This window comes from Gambusia affinis, linkage group LG18 (genome assembly GCF_019740435.1).
Source record: "Gambusia affinis linkage group LG18, SWU_Gaff_1.0, whole genome shotgun sequence".
Lineage (NCBI taxonomy): Eukaryota > Metazoa > Chordata > Actinopteri > Cyprinodontiformes > Poeciliidae > Gambusia > Gambusia affinis.
Window position 1 is genome coordinate 17803002 of NC_057885.1, and position 19257 is coordinate 17822258.

The window sequence follows — 19257 nt, forward strand, 5'->3', positions numbered from 1 at the left end:
CTTGATGTCATTTTTTCCATAATATAGACTTTTCTAATTCTCTCTCTCCACTGTGTAATACTGGGAGGCTGTGGCCTCAGCCAAGCATATGTTATACAATTTTTGCAATCAGAAGCAAAACTTTGATCAAGTATTTATTGTTTTTGTCGATCATGTCCGAGGTAATTATTCCTAAAATATAGACAGAAGCATCCAGATCCAAATAAACACCTAAAATATTCTTTATATCTGTTTGCACCTCTTTCCAAAACTCGACCACCTTCGGACAGTCCCAAAATATATGGGTGAAATCCCCCCACTTTTAGGGTTTTTTTCTTTCTAAAAATGTAACAGGTTTTAATCCTTCACATTAATAAATAACAAGTTAATACTTAAATTTGACCCATTATGTTTTCTTGAACGAGTTAGAGTAGCAATACAGGCTATAAAAACATATTTATTGCTTTTTTTGCTCAAAAATCATTCATTTGAGTTTCTATCAGAATGAGCTATTTTAGCGCTTCTGTCACTTTAAATCCAAATGAGCTGCTGCTGGCCACGCCCCCTAACTCAACGTTTACATTAGAACGGCTGAAAATGCAACTGTAAAACTTCGTAAAGTAGGAAGTGTTTTCTGAATGGTAAGTCAACCCTCCATAACGAAATACTTGTCTTTTCCATCAGCAAAACAAGTTTGCCAAACTCAACCTGGGTTACCTAGCAACCCAACCTGAGTTCCAGCGCTTTTGGGCTTAACTGGGGTTGCTAGGTAACGGGCTGGGCCTGCTTATTTGCTACATTCCGGAGATTTTTGAAACGGCTCATTTTCCAGACAAACAAACACATTAACTAATGTACCAACAATAAAAATAATATGGAAATCATTTTTCCAAGTGTAAAGGGATTTAGTTTATATTTTTCAACAAGACTTTTTAAATATATCCATACATTTTCATCATGCTAGCTAGGTACTGTAGGGACTTTAAGTAGCCGTTTAACTCGCCTGTGTTTTGTGTTTAATCTCCTGCTCAGAACTGCAAATGGCGGCTCTACTTTTCAAAGGTTAGCTTCATGCAGCAACAAGCTGCGAAGCGGGACAGTAGCTCTTTGTGTCCAGTTTCAGGGCTGGAGCTCCGAAGAGATTCCTGCGGAGAGATAAAGCTGTTAATGTATGACTTGGTCACTTTCTGAGGTGAGTATCTATACGGTAGCATATGGGGCAGTGTAAATAGGAAAAAAATGCACACAAAAAAACCTTCAAATTTTAAGATTAATCTAAAACAATTTCTAGAAAAAACAGAGAAATGTCTGAGCTTCAAATGTCGAACATTTCCACTGAAAAACTCAGAAATTTTTAGATTAACCTCAGGAATTTTCTAGGAAAACAAGAACATTTCTGAGCCCCAAAGGTTGAATATTAGTGGGGAAAAAATACAAAACTTTTGAGATTGATCTCAGAAATGTTTTAGGAAAAACATGAAAATATCTGAGCTCCAAAAGGAACTTTTGATCTAAAAATGTTCAAGCTTTTTTTTAAGTTTTGACTTTTCGACCTCAAAAATAAACTTCTTGTTTTTTTCTCAAAAATTTTTCAACTTTCTGAGATTGATCTCAAAATTTCAGATTTTTTTTCTGTTCTATGTTTTAAAATCATAAATTTTCATGTTTTTCTAGAACATTTCTGATATTAATCTCAACATCTCTTGAGTTTTTTTTTTAGATCAATCTCAGACATTTTCTGGGGAAAATGTGGTAATTCAAACAGTTTTGATTTTTGAAACTTTTTTCTAGAAACCTGCTGAGATTAATCTCAAAATTTTAGATTTTTTTGGTAGCAAATTTTCTTCTTTTCAAACTCATAAATTTCTGTTTTCACAAAATTTCTGAAATCTTTAGATTAATTTCAGACATTTTTTTGAAAAAAATTGGAAATTTGAGAATGCTTGACTTTTGAAACTTTTTTCTAAAAATTGTCAGGGTTTTTTTTTTTTTGTGGGAATGTATAATTTTTTTCCATAATGTCTCTAACACCGTTGCACATTAATGCCCTGAGAGTCTTCTGCCAAATGAAGTCTCTTGCCATGAGGAGTGTGGCAGCAGCTGCTGTTGTTAATGGGCAGAGCGAGCTGAGTAAGTTAAGGAGAAGCAGAAATGTTGGTGTTTGTAGTTTCCGTGTGATGTGTATGAGCTCATAGTGGGGGTCATGCCAACATGGGAGGGATCGGACCGTCAAGTGGACAGCTCTGTAGCCCGCCTGCCCGCCCACTGCGCTCCACTCCACTCCACTCCACACCGTGAGCAGCGCGTCAGGGCTGATGCCAGCCAGCCGAACATAGATGGACTGACGAGGGAGGAACAACAAAAACAAAACCTCTGCGCAACTAGAATCCATAAGAGCTGCTCGGCGGGTGAGAATAAAACTGTGTGACGCAGCGCTCTCTTACGGGTCCCGGTCCGGGTCAGTGTCCGTTCTGGAGACAGTCAGAGGCGGACAGTGGAGTGGAAAAAGCTTCAGGGAGCGGACACAGCTGGAGCTCCTCTGCGTGAGTTATTTCTTCTGAATTTTAAACTTCGTCTCTTAAACGAAGCCGCTCTAACAGCAGCCCGAACCAGTTGCCGCCGTTCGCTTTCTGCGTGTTTATCTGCGTGATTTTTTTTAATGCGACATTAGTCCTCGCAGCTGCCAATTAGTCACAGGACGCAGGCGCGAGCGCGCGCACAGAAACAAACTGACGGCTCGGCGCGCGAGAACGGCCAAAGCGGATTCCTGTCGCGTGACAGAGCCGGCAGATGTTGCCACGCGCCCCGAGGCTTCAAAAAGCTTCAAACGACAGACAGACAGACAGAGAGACAGACAGACAGATCCTTGTAAATTAAAAACAACAAAATAACATTTACCACTAATTAAACTCTTATACTCTGTATTAATGTTTAAAGTTTAAATATTTTTGAGCCAATGAGAAAGTAAATACTGTGTTTGTTAAAGCATTTTACTATTTGTAAGCAGAAATCATTTTTAAATATGAAAATATAACAAAAGCTGGAATTATTTTTGAATTTTTTATTTACTGTGTAAATGTCATAAAATACTTGAAGTTTTTTTTACTTTGAGTTATAAAAAATAACATCAGAGCTTATGTATACTGTATATGTGAATTATATACAATTAGTGACTTAATATATATATAATTCTATCATTTTCACTGTGAATGTTGTTAATACCCCCACTCCTTTTTCTTATTTTAATTTAATTTTTTTATTTTTTTACCATTTTTTTAATTAAAAACATACATTTCTCTCAATAGGGTGCTGATATTCATCCATCTATCATCCGTTTTCTAACACCCTTGTCCTCACTGGGGTCGGGAGTTGCTGCTGCCTCTCCAGCTAACATTCGGGGCGAGAGGCGGGGTCACCCTGGACAGGTCGCCAGTCTGTCGCAGTGCTTATATTCTCTATCTAAATTGTTTTTAGAAATTATTTTTATATGAACATTTTAAAACACAATGTTTAGTTTTATTTGTAATGAAAGTTTATTTTTACTATTTAAAATAAGTTTACTTTTACAAGAAATTTTGTTTTTTTATTTTTATTTTACATTGAAACTTCCAATAATATTTATTGAAATAAACATATTTCCATTTGTAGTTTAATGTAACAATCAAAATGTACTTTTTTGCCTGTAAAACCTCTTAGATATTCCCCAAGATTGTTTTATTCAAGCCAGTTTTTGCATTACAAAACTGAAGGTTCCAGTTGACTTGATAATTACTTTCAAATTTGCAGATAGGGAAGACTTCCCAACATGCATTAGGTCTATTAACAACCCCGGTTTAGGCACGTTAATCACTGTGCTGCCAGTTTTTTCTGCTCCAGCAGTGCCATATTCTTAAACCTAATCTGGTGGTTAATAGCGCTCATATTTGTAGCTCAGGGCTCTTATTTTGTGCAGCTTTCCGCTGGCTTTGAAAGGCTAATCTGTCCCTGATATAAGCGCATTGGTCGGCCTGCCATCTGGGCTGTATTATAGCGGAGAGGAGAGGGCATTTGAATAATTGATATTTAGCTATTTATAGGAGGATTATTCTGTTCATGTTGCCCCAGGGTGATCTATCTATCTATCTATCTATCTATCTATCTATCTATCTATCTATCTATCTATCTATCTATCTATCTATCTATCTATCTATCTATCTATCCATCTATCCATCTATCCATCTATCCATCTATCTATCTATCTATCTATCTATCTATCTATCTATCTATCTATCTATCTATCTATCTATCCATCTATCCATCTATCCATCTATCCATCTATCCATCTATCCATCTATCTATCTATCTATCTATCTATCTATCTATCTATCTATCTATCTGTCTATCTGTCTGAAGTGGATTAAGGGTGTTGTTGTTCACACTACTCTCACTCCATTTCACTCTACAAGGACAGTTGACCATTGTTAGCCCTCTCTCAAGCCTCTTTCCCATTTTTTTGATGGTGAAAGTGTGTGTGACGATAAACACTCTGATCAAACAGAGCTTAACAACCTGCCCAAACAGATAACACACTGAGGGGGAGGAAAAGAGAGGATGGCAGAGGAAGGAAAAGGGGGGAATAAGTGGGAGGGAGGTTAGGTTAGTAAAAAACAGAGATGAGGGCCGGCCCTTTGTGTTTAAAATGCTCCGTTGTACAAAGGCAGGTGAGAATAAGTCGATGTTTAGCATTTGGAACATATAAAAACACACATATGTTGTTGTTATTTCCAGGTTTTGTTAGGTTGTGGAGTACGGATTCAAGCATAACAGGAAGTATAGAACGAAACCCGGAGGATGATGCGAGGCAGAGATCATGAGCCAGATGTTACCCAGTGCCCTACCAGCACATAGCCTGACCCCACAGGCTGTTAACCTTCCTCTCTGCCCTACATCTGATTTTGGTTCCTCCTGTTCAGCCTGATAGAAATCTGTTGCTTAACAATAAATATTTTGTGTTGTAGAGGTAGAGCAGGTGTCCATATTTACAGATGCCATAGTTGCCAGCGGAGCCATTCTGTGTTCGATTCTTGACTCTGAAACTTTTCTCTCTTCCTTATGACTGTCAATAAAGGCCTCCAGTGCCACAAAATCCAATTAATGTTTCATATTTATTCCAAAGTTTAAAACTGAGATGTGAGTGCAACATGTCACATTTTGCACATTTTTATACTTCCATGTGAATTTCTGCTGCTCCTAATAAGAGCCTCCACTCTTAAAAAACCCAGCAAGATGTTTTTTGGTATCCAGAAAATAAGCCATTTCAAAAAACCTCCACTGTGCTATCGCCTAGCAACCCCAGTGAAGCCCAGTCTGTAACCCACAAACCAAAGTGGAGTTCCAGCACATTTGGTCAACTGGTTTTATTGCTATATGTTCTGTACAATGGCTGCTGGAAAAGACAAGCATTTTGTTGTTGACTTACCATCCAGAAACAACTTGCTGCACTCTTGTTGGTTGTGTAGGAAGCGCTACTATTGCTTTTCAAAGATGTATGGTGTATGATTGCGCATCTGTTTACAGCCATTTTCATGTGTGAGTGTAAACGTTGAGTTGGAGCCCAACTCAACGTTTTGTGCTCAATTGCAATGAAAATGTTTTGTTAGCTCAGAGACCTAACCTTTAGCAGACAAAAACTACAAATACATTACCCTCTGAAGTTGTAGAATATTTACTCTTGAAACTGATAAACATGGTTAAAATTAAACTCAGAAGGACGTCAGACTCAACTTACCTGTGTCACAGTGTGAGGACCAAACTGGCGATGATTAGCTTTACAAGCCAATAACAAGATGTGTCTGAATGTTAAATATTCACACAGCACAGCAAAGCTTTCACTGACACTATGTGACTAATTTAATCACATAGACCTGGTAGAAGTTCAAATAATATTCATGATTTGCAATTTTTGTTATGTTTATTCATGTGGCGGCCATCTTGGATTATGAGGCAAACAACTTAGTTTCAAGGTTGGATGTTTGACTTTAAGTGATTCTGTTGGTTATTTCTCTGACTTAATCCATCCATCCATCCATCCATCCATCCATCCATCCATCCATCCATCCATCCATCCATCCATCTTTAAGGTTCCGTTCAGTTAAAGTTTCCTTCCTGTTTAATTTTTGCAGATCATCATTGTAGAGATCCAAGTGGAAGAGGCTCCAGCCTTTGACTGATCAGTGGCCCGTTTTTTTGTCCAGGTTAGTTGAGCATTCATGTTCTAACCACATTACATTGAAATAATAGATTCATTCACCAAATCTCACATTAAAAAATATTTTAATTAGAGATATTTTCTTTCACTGAAAGGAAAGGAAATTAATTTGAATGTGACATTGGGAATGTAAAAGACTGCTCTCATTTGGTTTTTGTAAGAATAATCATAAAAAAAGTGTCAATGATTAAATTTTTTTTGGTCCTTTTTATTGAGAGATTCAAGTAGAAATTGTGAGTACAATAAAACATTTTCTGTTATTCATCTTTTTGGAATTTGGATAACTTTGGACCAAACCAAGCAAATAAAGTGCCCTACAGAGATATTTATATTCTATTAATTTTCCTACACGTTGTCACGTTTTAACCACAAACGTGGTTTTGTGCAAGTTAGTGCGTTTTAGACTAACACGACAGGAAACTATTCAAAACTCTGAAGTCACTTAATTAGTAAAAACATCCCGTTTTCAGGAGCTCTGGTCAAATGACACCAAAACGATACATTTTGATCCACATTTAAAGCACCATTCCAAGGGCGGGACACGGTGGTGGCAGCATCATGGTGTTAGCATGCATTTGTACAGAAGGGTTGATGGGAAGGTGGACGAGAACCTGTCCTGTTAGAAGCAGAAGAGACATGGGGGAGAGGTTCACCTTTTACTAGAACGATGACATACAGCGAGATTGAATAATTTAGATATATGTGTCAAAATGTCCCAGTCAAAGTCCCAAAATCCAGTAGACCACCTGTTTCTCCATCCAATCTGATTGAGCTTGAGCTGTTTTGTCAAGAATGGGTAACAGACGAATGACTGAATTATCAACAAAAGGTTGACGTAGGGCACATTTGTCAAACTCAAGGCCCGTGGGCCAAATTTGGACCTTCATAGCTGTTTATGTGGCCCTCTAGATTATAGATTAAACACTAAGTGTGCTTAAATATTTTGTTATCAATTAAATCAATCAGTCCCTCCAGTTTCTTGAGAATTATGGTGGGAATTCACACAAAATCAACAAATCCCTGTATTTTTTCACTTTAATACATAATTGGTAGTTTATTGCAGAAATTGTTGAAAACTTTCTTACTTGTACTAAAGAGCTGCCTCAGACTAAATTGATGTCAGATTATAGTCCATGACCTATACTGCGAGCAATAAAACGTTGCATTTACCATCATAAAGAAGCACAAATATTTCCAAATTAGTACCACAAAAATCACAAAAAGAATCACAAAAACCTAGAGGGACTGAAAAGGTGTTAATTTTTATCATTTAATTTTAGGAATTTATTCATATATTAACAGTATGTGAACAGGTCTTATCAATACATTCTGGCACAACTGGCCCTTTAAGAGGATTCATGATTTTGATTTGACACCCCTGACGTAGAGAGTTGAATAGTAATAAACTGAACACTTTTATATTTTTATTTTTTAAAAAAGTAGAACTCCACAGTTAAAGTGTAACTTCCCCCCTTGTTAAAGCATAAGCCCCGCCCCCTGACAAATTCAGAAAGTTCCAGAAAGTGGGTGGAGCAAAGAGACTCAAAGGGGCGTGGCCAAGCTGGAGTGTGGTCAGGATGAGAAGCACTGTTGCCAACTTATCCACTTTATTGTTATATTTAGCAACTTTTCAGACCCTCAAGTGGCTTTTATTCAAAAAAGGACACATATATACAGTTTATCTGCAAAAACTAGTTGATTATAAGTGATTTAGTTAAGCTAAATCACTCATAATATATACTGAAGTTTGCAGTAGTGCATATGAACACCAGTTTTGTCACTTTTAAATTTTTAGAACAACAAAAACTGTTTAGAATGCAGAGCCAAACTTATCAACAGAAATTTTCTGTGTTTTTCTTTGCAGTGATGGATTCACCTACAGACCTTTTTGATGACTCCTCCCCCCAGATACGGACTTTTACTCCCGGTCTCTCCTCCGCAGACCTCCCTGGAGTCCACACCACTCCAGGCTTCAGACCTCCAGGTTTCCCCCTCATCCACCATCTCCTCCAGCCGGGCGGAGGCCCACGGAGGACCCTGGCTGCAAACCAGAATGAAGTGACTGCCACTCAAATGGAGCAAGAAGAGGGGATGATGGAGGGAGAGGACGAGTTGACAGAGGTGAAAAGGAAGTGTAACGACACCGTCCTCATGGCTGAGTGGAGTCAAGACGTCATGAAAGTGAAAAGGATGAAGCTGGAATGCAGGCAGAAAGATAAGGAGCTGGAGGACGGAGGGAAGAGGAGAGAGGGGAGAAGACGGGAGAGGGAGGAACTGAAGGAGCAGCTTGAGGAGGCCAGGGAGAGATTGCAGGCCCTGCAGGAGAAAGTCTGGAGGGCGTTTGGGGAAAAGGCAGAGAAGGAGGAGAAGAAAAGGAAGCGTCTAAGGTGTGATGGCGATGGAGATGAAGGGATGGTGGAGGATGAGGAGGACGTCACAGGAGAGATGTTTGATGAAGAGGACATTGATGGAGCCGAGATGGAGAAGGAATCTTTCTCCCTGCTTTCTGTTTCCCATTTTGACAACTTCCACAAACGGAAAGACGAGTTGCAAAAAGACAGAGAAAGGCGAATAGAGAGAGGAAGAGAAGGAGACATGGAGGGCATCATGGAGGGATCGAGACTGTGGCTGGAGTGCGGAGGTCTGACAAGGGGAGACTGGGACGGAGGAGCTGAAGATGAGCATGAGGAGGGAGGACAGAAGTTTGCTCAGGCACTGAAGTTGGAGCTGGGCAGCGCCGTGGCGCGAGTCATTGACCGAGTCCTTCGTCTTTACACGGAGATGATGGACCATTCCTCCCCTCCTGCTGCCATCTCCTTCCACCCGTCTGATCAGGCGCATGATGGAGGGAAGGAGAGGGACGGCTGGATGGGACTGTTGACGAGAGGAAGAGTGGAGGAGCCGATGAAGGAGAAGGAGGACAGAGACAGAGAGCAGCAGCTCAAGAAGTTGGTTACTCCTGGACCAGATTTGGCAATGCCATTGGCCGTACACAGGTCACCTGACACGCGGAAGACCTTCCCTCTCCTTGGACCGCCGCTCTCCACCAACATCAACTCCTCTCACCCAAACCTCCCCCTTCATCACCCCTCTTTGACCCGACCCACTCCTCTTCCCCACCCTCCACTCTTGCCTCCAGCTTCACAGCCCAAAGAGACTTCCTCCTCCACCTCCTTCCACCCCTCTTCATCGTCCTCTTCTTCCTCCTCGTCCTCCTTCCCTGCACCACCTCCGCCACCTCCACCTCCGCCTCTTCCTCTTCCATTACTCCACTACTCCATGCAGCAGCTCTTCTCCCGCTCGCTACACCACCCACAGCTCCCTCATCTTGCTCCGTCTCGGAAGGACTACCTGAACTCCGACCCCTTCCTGGAGTTCTCCTCTCACGCCTCCTTCCCTCCGCTCCCTTTTCTCGGACACCTGGACCCGTCACTGACTCGCCATGGAGTCAGAGAGAGGGAGAGGGGGGTGAGGGGAGACGGGAGCATCAGAGGAGGCGGCGGAATGGATGGAGGAGAGCTCTACCTGACCGCCGGCGGGATATCCTTTTTGTCATTTGACGGAAGGAATAACAGAGAGGATTGTGTTTGTTCATGTTTGTCCTTAACCAGTGTCATGTTTACACTCAGGAGGGATTGTCTCCCTGCCATCTGAAGAAAGCCAAGCTCATGTTCTTCTACACACGGTACCCCAGCTCCAACACACTCAAGACCTACTTCCCTGATGTCAAGGTAAGTGTGCCTCTATGATCCATCCATCCATAGTCCCTAGTTATCCAAGACAGAGTCACACGGTACAGTACAGGAAGCTCAACCAACCAACCACCCAACCAGCCAGCCAACCAACCAGCCAGCCAACCAACCAACCAACCAAGTTTGTTTGTATAGCACAAACTTGATTGATTTTCACAAGGGAATTCAGTTCAGAGTGCTTTACATCATAAAAACACAAGAATAAAAAGTCATAAGCACAGCATACAGTCCACAGTTGTGAAAACCAGTAAAAGACATTACATTTTGAAGAGCGCTATCATCAAGATCATTAATACGCATCAAATATTTTGGTCAATGTTTCATTAATTATGTTTCGAAGGAAACTTTAAACAGGTGGATTTCTAGTCAAAATTGAAAGAAACTGTTAAGAAAATAGCCGAAGTGTTTCGGCTGTTTTGCAGTTTTCTGGAAGTTTGTTCCAGATTTGTGATCCACAGAAGCTGAATGCTGCTTCTACATATTTGGTTCTGGTTTTTCAGAGCAGAACCAGAAGACCTGAGTAGTCTGTGAGGTTGATACAACAGCAGGTCTTTACTGTATTGTGGTTCTAAGCCGATCAGTGATTTATAAACTAACAACAGTATTTTAATGTCTATTATCTGAAATACAGGGAGCCAGTGTAGGGATTTTAAAAAATACTCGAACCAACTCTCTCCATTCCCAAAACAGGGGAGTGGCTGCTCAACGCTATTTCTTCACCATGCCAGACCAGAGCAGTGCTTACTTTACTTTAGACAAGACTCCAATCCATTTATCCTCCTGTTCCTCAGCTCTACTGTCGCTCCTGTACAAGATACAAAATTGATCTATACCTCTCTGTCCTGGTAGAAACCAGCCTCTGGTTCTATGCTTTGCTTCGTACAGAGGGTTTGGACCCTTGGCTATTCAGAAAATGCTTGTCGGTTATTTTACCCAGTTGCTAACTGTTATTAGCGAGGTTGACAGGTTGATGAAACCTAACAGAAATTGTGTGTGCTGTGAACAACCCTGACGCTTTTACCAGCGATAAAATGTCTAAAACATTCCTCTTGCTCAGAGTGGAATAAAGTGTATTAGCGTCACCATTAGCATGTTAGCTTAAATGTGCCCACCACTGAATAAAACCACCTGAATTTAATGGCCTTATTATCTCAGAGTCTTTCAGTCCCAATCAATGGATGGCCTTCATTATATATTCATTTTAAATGCTCTTTAGATCAGAATGTAAATAGATTTAAAGTTCAGAGTCAGAGTCTTAATTCATGTTTGATCCACTGTATAAAACAGAATATTCAGTTATTGGCAGGAAGGTCAATCAACCCAGAGGAGAGTGAATGCAGTATTAAAGTTCAATGTTTGAGTCTTAATAGGAGTATTTATGGTGCTTCCCATCTGGATACATCCACTAGTTTACATTTACACCAGGTTATTCAAATGTGATTTTAATTGCTTTTGCAGTTTGGAAATTGCGGGGTTCTGATATTAGTGAAAAATTGACAAAGTTTTGCACAAATTTGAAATGGAAATGCAGATAGTGTTTTGTCCGTTCAGGTTTTATGCCGGTGCTGCAAATTAAATCTCAGAGCAATTCCTGCATGTTTTCACAATGTTTAACAAAAGTCTGGACACAAGCAAAACGCACCGCGCCAACTATATTTAACAGAGGTGTAAAAAGTCATACTTTTAACAGCTCTGTAAAAGGTATGACACAAACATGCAGGAGCACAGCCTCCAACCTTTATTCAATCCCTAAAATAAAAAAGAATGATTTCCTACTATTTTTACAATTTCTTCCCCACTGAATGAATTCACTGAACCTAGACGTTTGGTTTCTCTAGATTATTACGTGTGAGCTGCTGCAATGAGGCAGAATTAGTTTTACACTTATTTAAATGTTCTGCAGAGGGATCAAAGCTACGACCTTTGATCCCTCTTTTGACCTTTTAGGCTTCAGGGTCAGCCGGCACAGGTGTTGCCAGCTGACCCTGAAGCATCAAGCAGCCACAGCTTGTCCGAACTCAAACTGTACAGACTAGAAACAGCTGCTCTCTGGTTTATTAAACATTTTCAAATAAATTGAAGCTGGATATTGTTTTGCAGTCTCTCCAACCCATGAAATAAAAATGCCATGATATTATAAATAAAGCTAATAAGCGTCTTTCTCATGCTGTCTAGTTTAACCGCTGCGTGACCTCACAGATGATTAAATGGTTCAGCAACTTCAGGGAGTTTTTCTACATCCAGATGGAGCGATTTGCACGCCAGGCGGTTCGCGACGCTCTCACCCGGTGAGTTACACTCAGCCCCGAATTTACTCCATTTACACTAGAGTCTGCTACTGTTTATTTTAATCTTTCTTACAAATGTAATTATTTAGGACGGGAATGGAATAGATAAATAGATTTAATTAGGGGTGAGCAAAGTACGGCTCAGTGACTACAGTTTGATTTAAATTTGGCCCGTCCAACACAGAACATTTTTGTAACCAGAGTAAAATTATTACCGACATAAGTTTTTGAAATGGAAAATTTTAAATACAGCATAAAGTATTCATGTCTTTCAACGAGGCATTTATAATAAGTAGAGCCACGTTTATCCAGAGACGTTTGATTTTGCTGCACCTACATCACTTTTATATGATTTGTTAAATTTGGCTAAGTATAGCAAGTGTTCTGAAAGAAAATGACCCAAATCCTGTTTTTATGTAACTGTTTAATCGAACCCAAAAGAATTTGAAATTTAGATGAAACATTTTTATGTTTTGCATCTATCATGAATAACATCAGTTTCCTTTAAAAAAATAATTGGACTACTTTATTTGATTAATTTTAGTTTTCTGTTTTCACGTTTTCTTGTGAGAACTTTTGACTCAACATTTTGGCCCATGTGAAAAAAGTTTGTACACCCCAGCATTAGAAGATAATCCCATTTAAGTGTGTTTAGAAGTAACTATAAATACTGATCAATACGGTATTTATAGTTCTTTTCACTCTCATACCATCGATCATATAAGCAGTTTCACATAGCAACAAATGTAAACAGAAAAAATAGTTGTGTTGCTTGAAACTTTGATTACTTTGAGCTCATTTAGGTTTTTTGTGTTCTAATTTGTTCAAGTCAGTAAATGTCTGAAAAAACAGACGAATTAAACTGAGGATGTTTTTAACGCAGGGACGGCGCAGCTCGTATGGGCCGAGAGAATCAGCTGCGAGTGGGTCGAGACACGGAGCTGTACCGCATACTGAACATGCACTACAACAAGAGCAACGTCTACCAGGTCAGAACAGGATGGCACATCAGTACAGACGTTTACATACATGCATGTCATGCTAATTTGACTTATTTTAACCATCTTTCACCAGGAGGGAATGACTGTGTAAGAAACAGCCGTTTTAAAAACAAAACGTAGGAGCACAAGGGTCAATTTATAGACACAGACAGATTTTATTGTCATTCAACAGTACATTAAACAATTTACAAATTGAAAGAAATTTTGTTGCAAAGCTCCAGTAATAATAAACAAATAAATAAGTAATTATAAAGGAATCAATATAAATGCATACAGTAAAAGAGTGAACTAATGGGAGTTTAGTGTCTTTATGGCATGAGAGATGAAGCTGTTGTGGAATCTGGTTGTTCTGCCAAATTTATGCCAAATTCGGTAAAACATAAACATATATACTGTCATACTGATGTTTGGAGCACAGAAATGACATAAATCATTAGGTTTCTGGCATAAATTTGTTAGCCTCTTGGATTTACTCTTTAAATTAACTCTATTTAAATGGGTTTTTATTGGCTCATTCCCAGTTTTAAGGGAAGCAGATATATTTTCCATAATGTGGAGAGGGAGTCATTCCAGATTAACCAGTTGGAGTGTGTGTTTTGGATCTGTTTCTTGTTAGGAAAAGCGAATTTTGTCAGAGTTTCAACCAAACTGACCTAAGCGGAGCTTTTATTGCCAAATTACACCCAAAATTCACATTTTGCCTGTTTTTGTTCGTCCATTTCGGTCTCAACTGCTTCTTAAAAACAGACCAAGTGATTAAAAAAAGCATCCAAGTTAATGTTTTTATGGGTCTGGAAAATGAGTCCTTTCAAAAATATTTAAGTTCCATTCAAAAGGCACTGCCCCCGTTACCTAGCAACCAATGTGAAGCCCAGCCCGTTACCTAGCAACCCAGAGAAAGTTCCATCCCTTTGGTTAGCTGGTTTTACCGCTGCTGCAAAAGACAAGTGTTTTGTTGTTGACTCACCATCCAGAAACCAGTTGCTGCAATCTTCTTGGTTATGCAATTAATGTGTTGTTTTACTTAGTTGTAGGAATTTTTTTCAACTTTTTGGGTAAAAAAAAACAAACATATTTTGTTGCTTATAATTGATTTGAGAAAGCAATAAAAATGTCCTGGATTACAGCCTTTGTGAAAAATCACACAATTTAAATGAAACATCAACATTTCTGTTCAAAAGAGTGAGTAAATATACTGCCAGAAGCTTGTTTTTCCACAATTTAAGTGGCATTTATCTAAATATTGCTTGCTTCAATATACACTTGAGCCATCATGTATAATTTTTACTGGTTTGAATTAGAAAAATTCCCCAATAAAATGAAATATTTGTTTTTAAATGTAATTGAAAAATGGAATTGTATTTTCATTCTACTCAGAAAAAAAACACCTCAAATAAATAAACCTCTAATTTCTGACAAAACATGTAAATATTACACAGTATTAGGTATTTTGAAATGCAGGACACAAACTGTTAAAACTGTTTTTATCTTGTCACAAAATGTGCATCCTTTTTTCACCACTAGTCAGCAGTAGTGGTCCACTAAATTTACAGCAAAATGTCAGGAAAAAGCTTTCAGTGAATCAGGTTGGTATTTCAAACTTAAAACCAATAACTTTTAAAATTTTAAATTTAAAATAGTGCCTGCTTTTAAAAAACTGTGAAAATAGTTTGTTTATAAAACTATCATAAAAACCTGAAAATCTACACTGTCTGCAACATATTACAGGAAATGAGAGAAAACATAGAGCTGGAAGAAGAAGACAAACGGCTAAACAAAGTAAAGCACCAAGCCAACATTCCTTCAAAGAAGTCAGTTTTCTTATAAACTGAGACAATTCACAGCAAAACTTAAAAAAAGACACTTATAAGTGGAAATATATGGTCAGGCCAAGCCAAATATATAGAGAGATTTCCGAGTTTGGTGCCTCTGGTAAGGCAAATTTCAATAGAAACCTCTAGCTCTTTCAATTTTTCTTGTATGTGGTCCATGCTAGTTTGCAGCCTTTACTTCCTGTTTATTACAGTCATAAGAAACGTCAAAGTCTGACAAAATTACACATTGACTGGTCGATTTGCTCCAAACCAGTAGACAGAATCGAAGCTAATTCACATTTTCTATTTTTTTTCTCTCATAATTCACAACAATTGGTTGGAAACGTAGTTAGTGAGTGGATTTTGAACTTCTCTTTATAACCACATGAGACCAGAAGGACGATGATCCCCAAACACAAAGTCAAATCTACAACAGAAGGGCTGAAAAAGAAGAGAATGGAGGTATAGCAGCGGTCCAGTCAAAGTCCTGACCGCAACTTGATTAACATGTTTGCAACTTCACCAAACTGAGTACTGAAAATGATTATGTACTAAATAATGACTATTATTGGAATCTGTTGGGGTTTTTTAAGTTGAATTTTGCTTATTTTTTAACCTTTTCAAATCTAAATAAATATTTTTTTATCACCCTGAAAGAGGGTGTACTTACTTTTTTAGAATTACTGTGTATTTATCATTTGCTGCTTTCAAATAATGATAATCTACTAAACTAACGGTTTGCCTCCTCTATCAGTACGTGTTGCAGACTTTGACTGGTCCGTTCCTGTGTGCAGGTTCCTGAGAGGTTCATCGAGGTGTCAGAAGTGGCGCTGAGAGAGTTTTACTCTGCCATTTGGACTGGGAGAGACAGCGACCCCTGCTGGAAGAAAGGAATATATAAAATCATCTGCAAGCTGGACAGTCCTCTCCCGGATGCCTTCAGGATGCCTGGCTGTCCGGTGGGCTGAGCTCTGCGTTTCTCCTCTACATGAACTCCAATGCATGCTCAATCACATTCTTATCAAGGCTTAAATAAACTGTCAAACTGTAAATGATGGGTCTGGTTCTCAGTTGGAGGCTAAAAACCATTATTTGGGAGATAAACACAGGACAGACAGTGGACACACTCAGTGCTCAAACCAGAGTCTTGTGACTGCACTTATCTTGGCCATACCGCTGAATTAAACGCAGGAATTCCTTCTGCAAACATTCCTCTGCAGTCAGGCTGCAAACCGCAGCTTTTCTACATTACACGTTTGATAAAACTCTCCTGAAACCAAGCGCTGAAACAACCTTGTATTGTCTATTCTGTCACAGATTCATAACGAGTCCCTCTGTATGTGTGAGGCTGCGTTTTACTGGTGATTAGCTGGGATTTTAGAGAAATATTGGCAGTTATTCCAGTGAAAATTTTCATCTGCAAACTTCATTGGGATTTTAAGTGACATCAACAGAAAATAGTGCCCAACTGTGAAGTCAAAGGAAATGGTTTTCAACATTTGTTTTTACAAAAGAAAGTCGGATATACATTTATATTCATCCCACTTGAGACTAAACAAGCAGTTTTTATAGAGCATTCCCACCATTTAGGCAAAGAGTTGGACTTTTTTAGCTTGTTATGTTATAAAAATTAAACCGAAATGTTCTTTTTCAATTGCACCACTTTACCGAGGATGTGGTTAAATTCTGGAAAAGTGGTTAAACTTTGCATGTAAAAGTAAATTATTCCAGCAGAAGAAAACAGTTCATTTACATTTTGGAAAATGTAAAGTATAACACAAAGTATGTCTTTTTATAATCAGTCGTTTTTAACATGTTTATCCAGGGACTTTTACTGAAAAGCCGACTTTACTGCATCGAAATCAGCTTTAATTTAATTGATTAAATGTGGCTAAATATAGCAAGAGTCTTAAAACAAAGTGACCAAATCCTGTTTTTTTTAGCTGAGAATAAATTTGTTCAATTGAGCCCAATTGAGTTGCAAATGTGCAAAACCATTTGCACAACATTGTCGATTCTGTTTTGGCTCCTACAAACAACAAACAAAACAATTGGACTAATTTATTTGCTTTATTTTTTAAATCTTCCTTACTGATTACATTTAATTTAATGTTTTGGGCCACTTGACAAAAACTTTGGACACCCTTGACTTAAAGGCTCTCCATTTATATAAACTCTCAACGTCACAAATTGTTTGTTTACATAAATATATGCACTTACATCAGTTTCACTGATTGAATGAAAGTCACAATGTTTAGCCGTTTCAGCACAAGAAGTGTAAGAGCTCAAAAACCCACAGCAGTTACAAAAGTTTAAGATTTTCTCATTTGACCAGAGTTTCATCTTCCATAGATTTGCTGTGTTGCATAGCTTCATATTTGGTGGCCCTGGATTTTAGCTGGGGGTGTCAAAGATATTTTTATTTGTAAACACAAATGAAAACCACATATCAGATTTCTTCAACTTCACAGTTATGCACGACTTTGTGTCGTCACAAACAGTCTCAACAAAAGACAACGACATTTCTGGCTTCAAGGTTAGAAAATGTGAAAATACTCAGAGGATCTGATGACTTCAGCTGGGAATATCCTGGCTGGTTCTTTTAAAATCTTAAAAGATTAACTTTGATTTCCTGCAGCTCAAAGATAAACATTTATTAACGAGCACATGTCATATTCCTGTGAATCCCTTCACTATCCAGTGGGAAAGCATTTAATTTTCTATCCGAATCCGTTTTTCTAATTTCCCTCCATCTGAAGCAGCTTTTAATCTTCATAGAAAATAGTTCTTTATGATGCTGGACAAATCTTTGATTATTTATGAGAGTCTAGAAATTTATTGATTATCCTTCAAAGTGTCTTTGCTCAGAGTGTAACTACTGTACAGCTTTTGTGCATGATAAATAAAAATGTACTCAACATGAAAATCTGTTCGGATATATTGAAGCTGACATCGCTGTATATTGATGTTTTTGGTGTTTCTCTTATGTGCTCTTGAAATATTTTATATTCTTTGAATGTGAAGCTGAACTAAATAAGTTAAAATATCTGAACTTTTGTTTTGCAGTTAGGTTGTTTTATATTTTAAATATTGTATGTTGTGATAGTTTGACTTGAAAACAAAGTAGCTTTTGTTGGTGTAATTATTTGTAAACGTAAATTCAAGTGCGTGATTCCCAGATTTGTAATTTTAATTTTTTTTAATCTTTTTCCTTTATATTGTACAGAATGTGCTGCAGTCTTTGCTGTAGATCTGTGCCTCATTCAGACTTCAATGGATTTTACGTCTTATCAGCTCATTAAAGTTAAACCAACCTCATATCATGAGATGTGTTTATCTATGTGCACCATGAACACCTTCCATATTTATTGGTAAAGATACGCAGAAGACATTAAAACACACCCACAGCATCAAGGATCCTCCACCGTACCTGGCATTGGGAAAGAAGGATTTTTATTTATTTTTACTTTTTGCTTGATTTACACCAATCAGGGACATTTTTAGTCTGAACTGACTCAATTAAATTCAATTTTTAAAAAAATTTTTAGTAAGTGAAAAAATACCCTTATAGTATTTTTTCACTTACTAAAAAGTTTAATAGGTCAACATGGTTTAATAGTTTAATAGGTCAACATGGTTTAATAGTTTAATAGGTCAACATGGTTATACTGTAGTATAAAAAGTCTTTTTGTAGTTTCCCTTTGATTTGACTTTCAGTTGTAATTTAATGGTTGTCATGACAACTTGGCGAACCCAACACATCAGGCTGTGCCAATAACCGTAGCACCAATTAATTGGATAAAAATATAGATTTCTCAATGTAAAATCTTAAATTAATTTAAACTACTGACTATTTCCTGAAGTTCCATCCATCCATTTTTTTTTTGATTATCTGGTGTTGGTTGCCGTAGGGGCGGAGCTAGGGCTCCCTTGGCCAATCATTGGTCATTTCTGCGAAGTGATTGGTTGTTCCCATGGAAACTCACCAGGACTGGATCAGTCCTGTAAGATCCAATCATACAGGACTGGATCTTAAGTCCTGTATGACTTAAGATCCAGTCATACAGGATCTTAACAGCCCCTATCTACACTTCTGGTACCCAATTCACCTGAATTACCCCCAACAGAACTTTCTAACGTCTTTTCAGAGTCCAACAACACTTAGACCGGTTGGGT

At 38.3% G+C, this 19257-nt stretch overlaps 1 protein-coding gene across 2 annotated transcripts; it reads left to right on the forward strand.

The window, feature by feature from the left end:
- The first annotated feature begins 526 nt into the window (after window positions 1-526).
- Window positions 527-18399, forward strand: prox3 (prospero homeobox 3). 2 transcript variants are annotated; one of them, XM_044097612.1, is made up of 8 exons: window positions 527-620; window positions 1012-1171; window positions 6141-6212; window positions 8091-9766; window positions 9850-9957; window positions 12154-12266; window positions 13150-13255; window positions 15876-18399. In XM_044097612.1, the coding sequence occupies exons 4-8, from the start codon at window positions 8093-8095 to the stop codon at window positions 16047-16049; spliced, it is 2175 nt and encodes a 724-aa protein (XP_043953547.1). In that variant the 5' UTR covers window positions 527-620; window positions 1012-1171; window positions 6141-6212; window positions 8091-8092; the 3' UTR covers window positions 16050-18399. The 2 variants fall into 2 exon arrangements, with proteins under 2 accessions (XP_043953547.1, XP_043953548.1); XM_044097613.1 differs by lacking the exons at window positions 527-620; window positions 1012-1171 and adding an exon at window positions 2026-2522.
- The last annotated feature ends 858 nt before the right edge of the window (window positions 18400-19257 follow it).

Bases quoted from the DNA above. Each gene is read 5' to 3' on its own strand.
- prox3 (XM_044097612.1), top strand. From the start codon at position 8,093: ATGGATTCACCTACAGACCTTTTTGATGACTCCTCCCCCCAGATACGG. The intron at 9,958-12,153 runs GTAAGTGTGCCT...CATGCTGTCTAG, and splicing joins CCTACTTCCCTGATGTCAAG to TTTAACCGCTGCGTGACCTC. The intron at 13,256-15,875 runs GTCAGAACAGGA...TCCTGTGTGCAG, and splicing joins ACAAGAGCAACGTCTACCAG to GTTCCTGAGAGGTTCATCGA.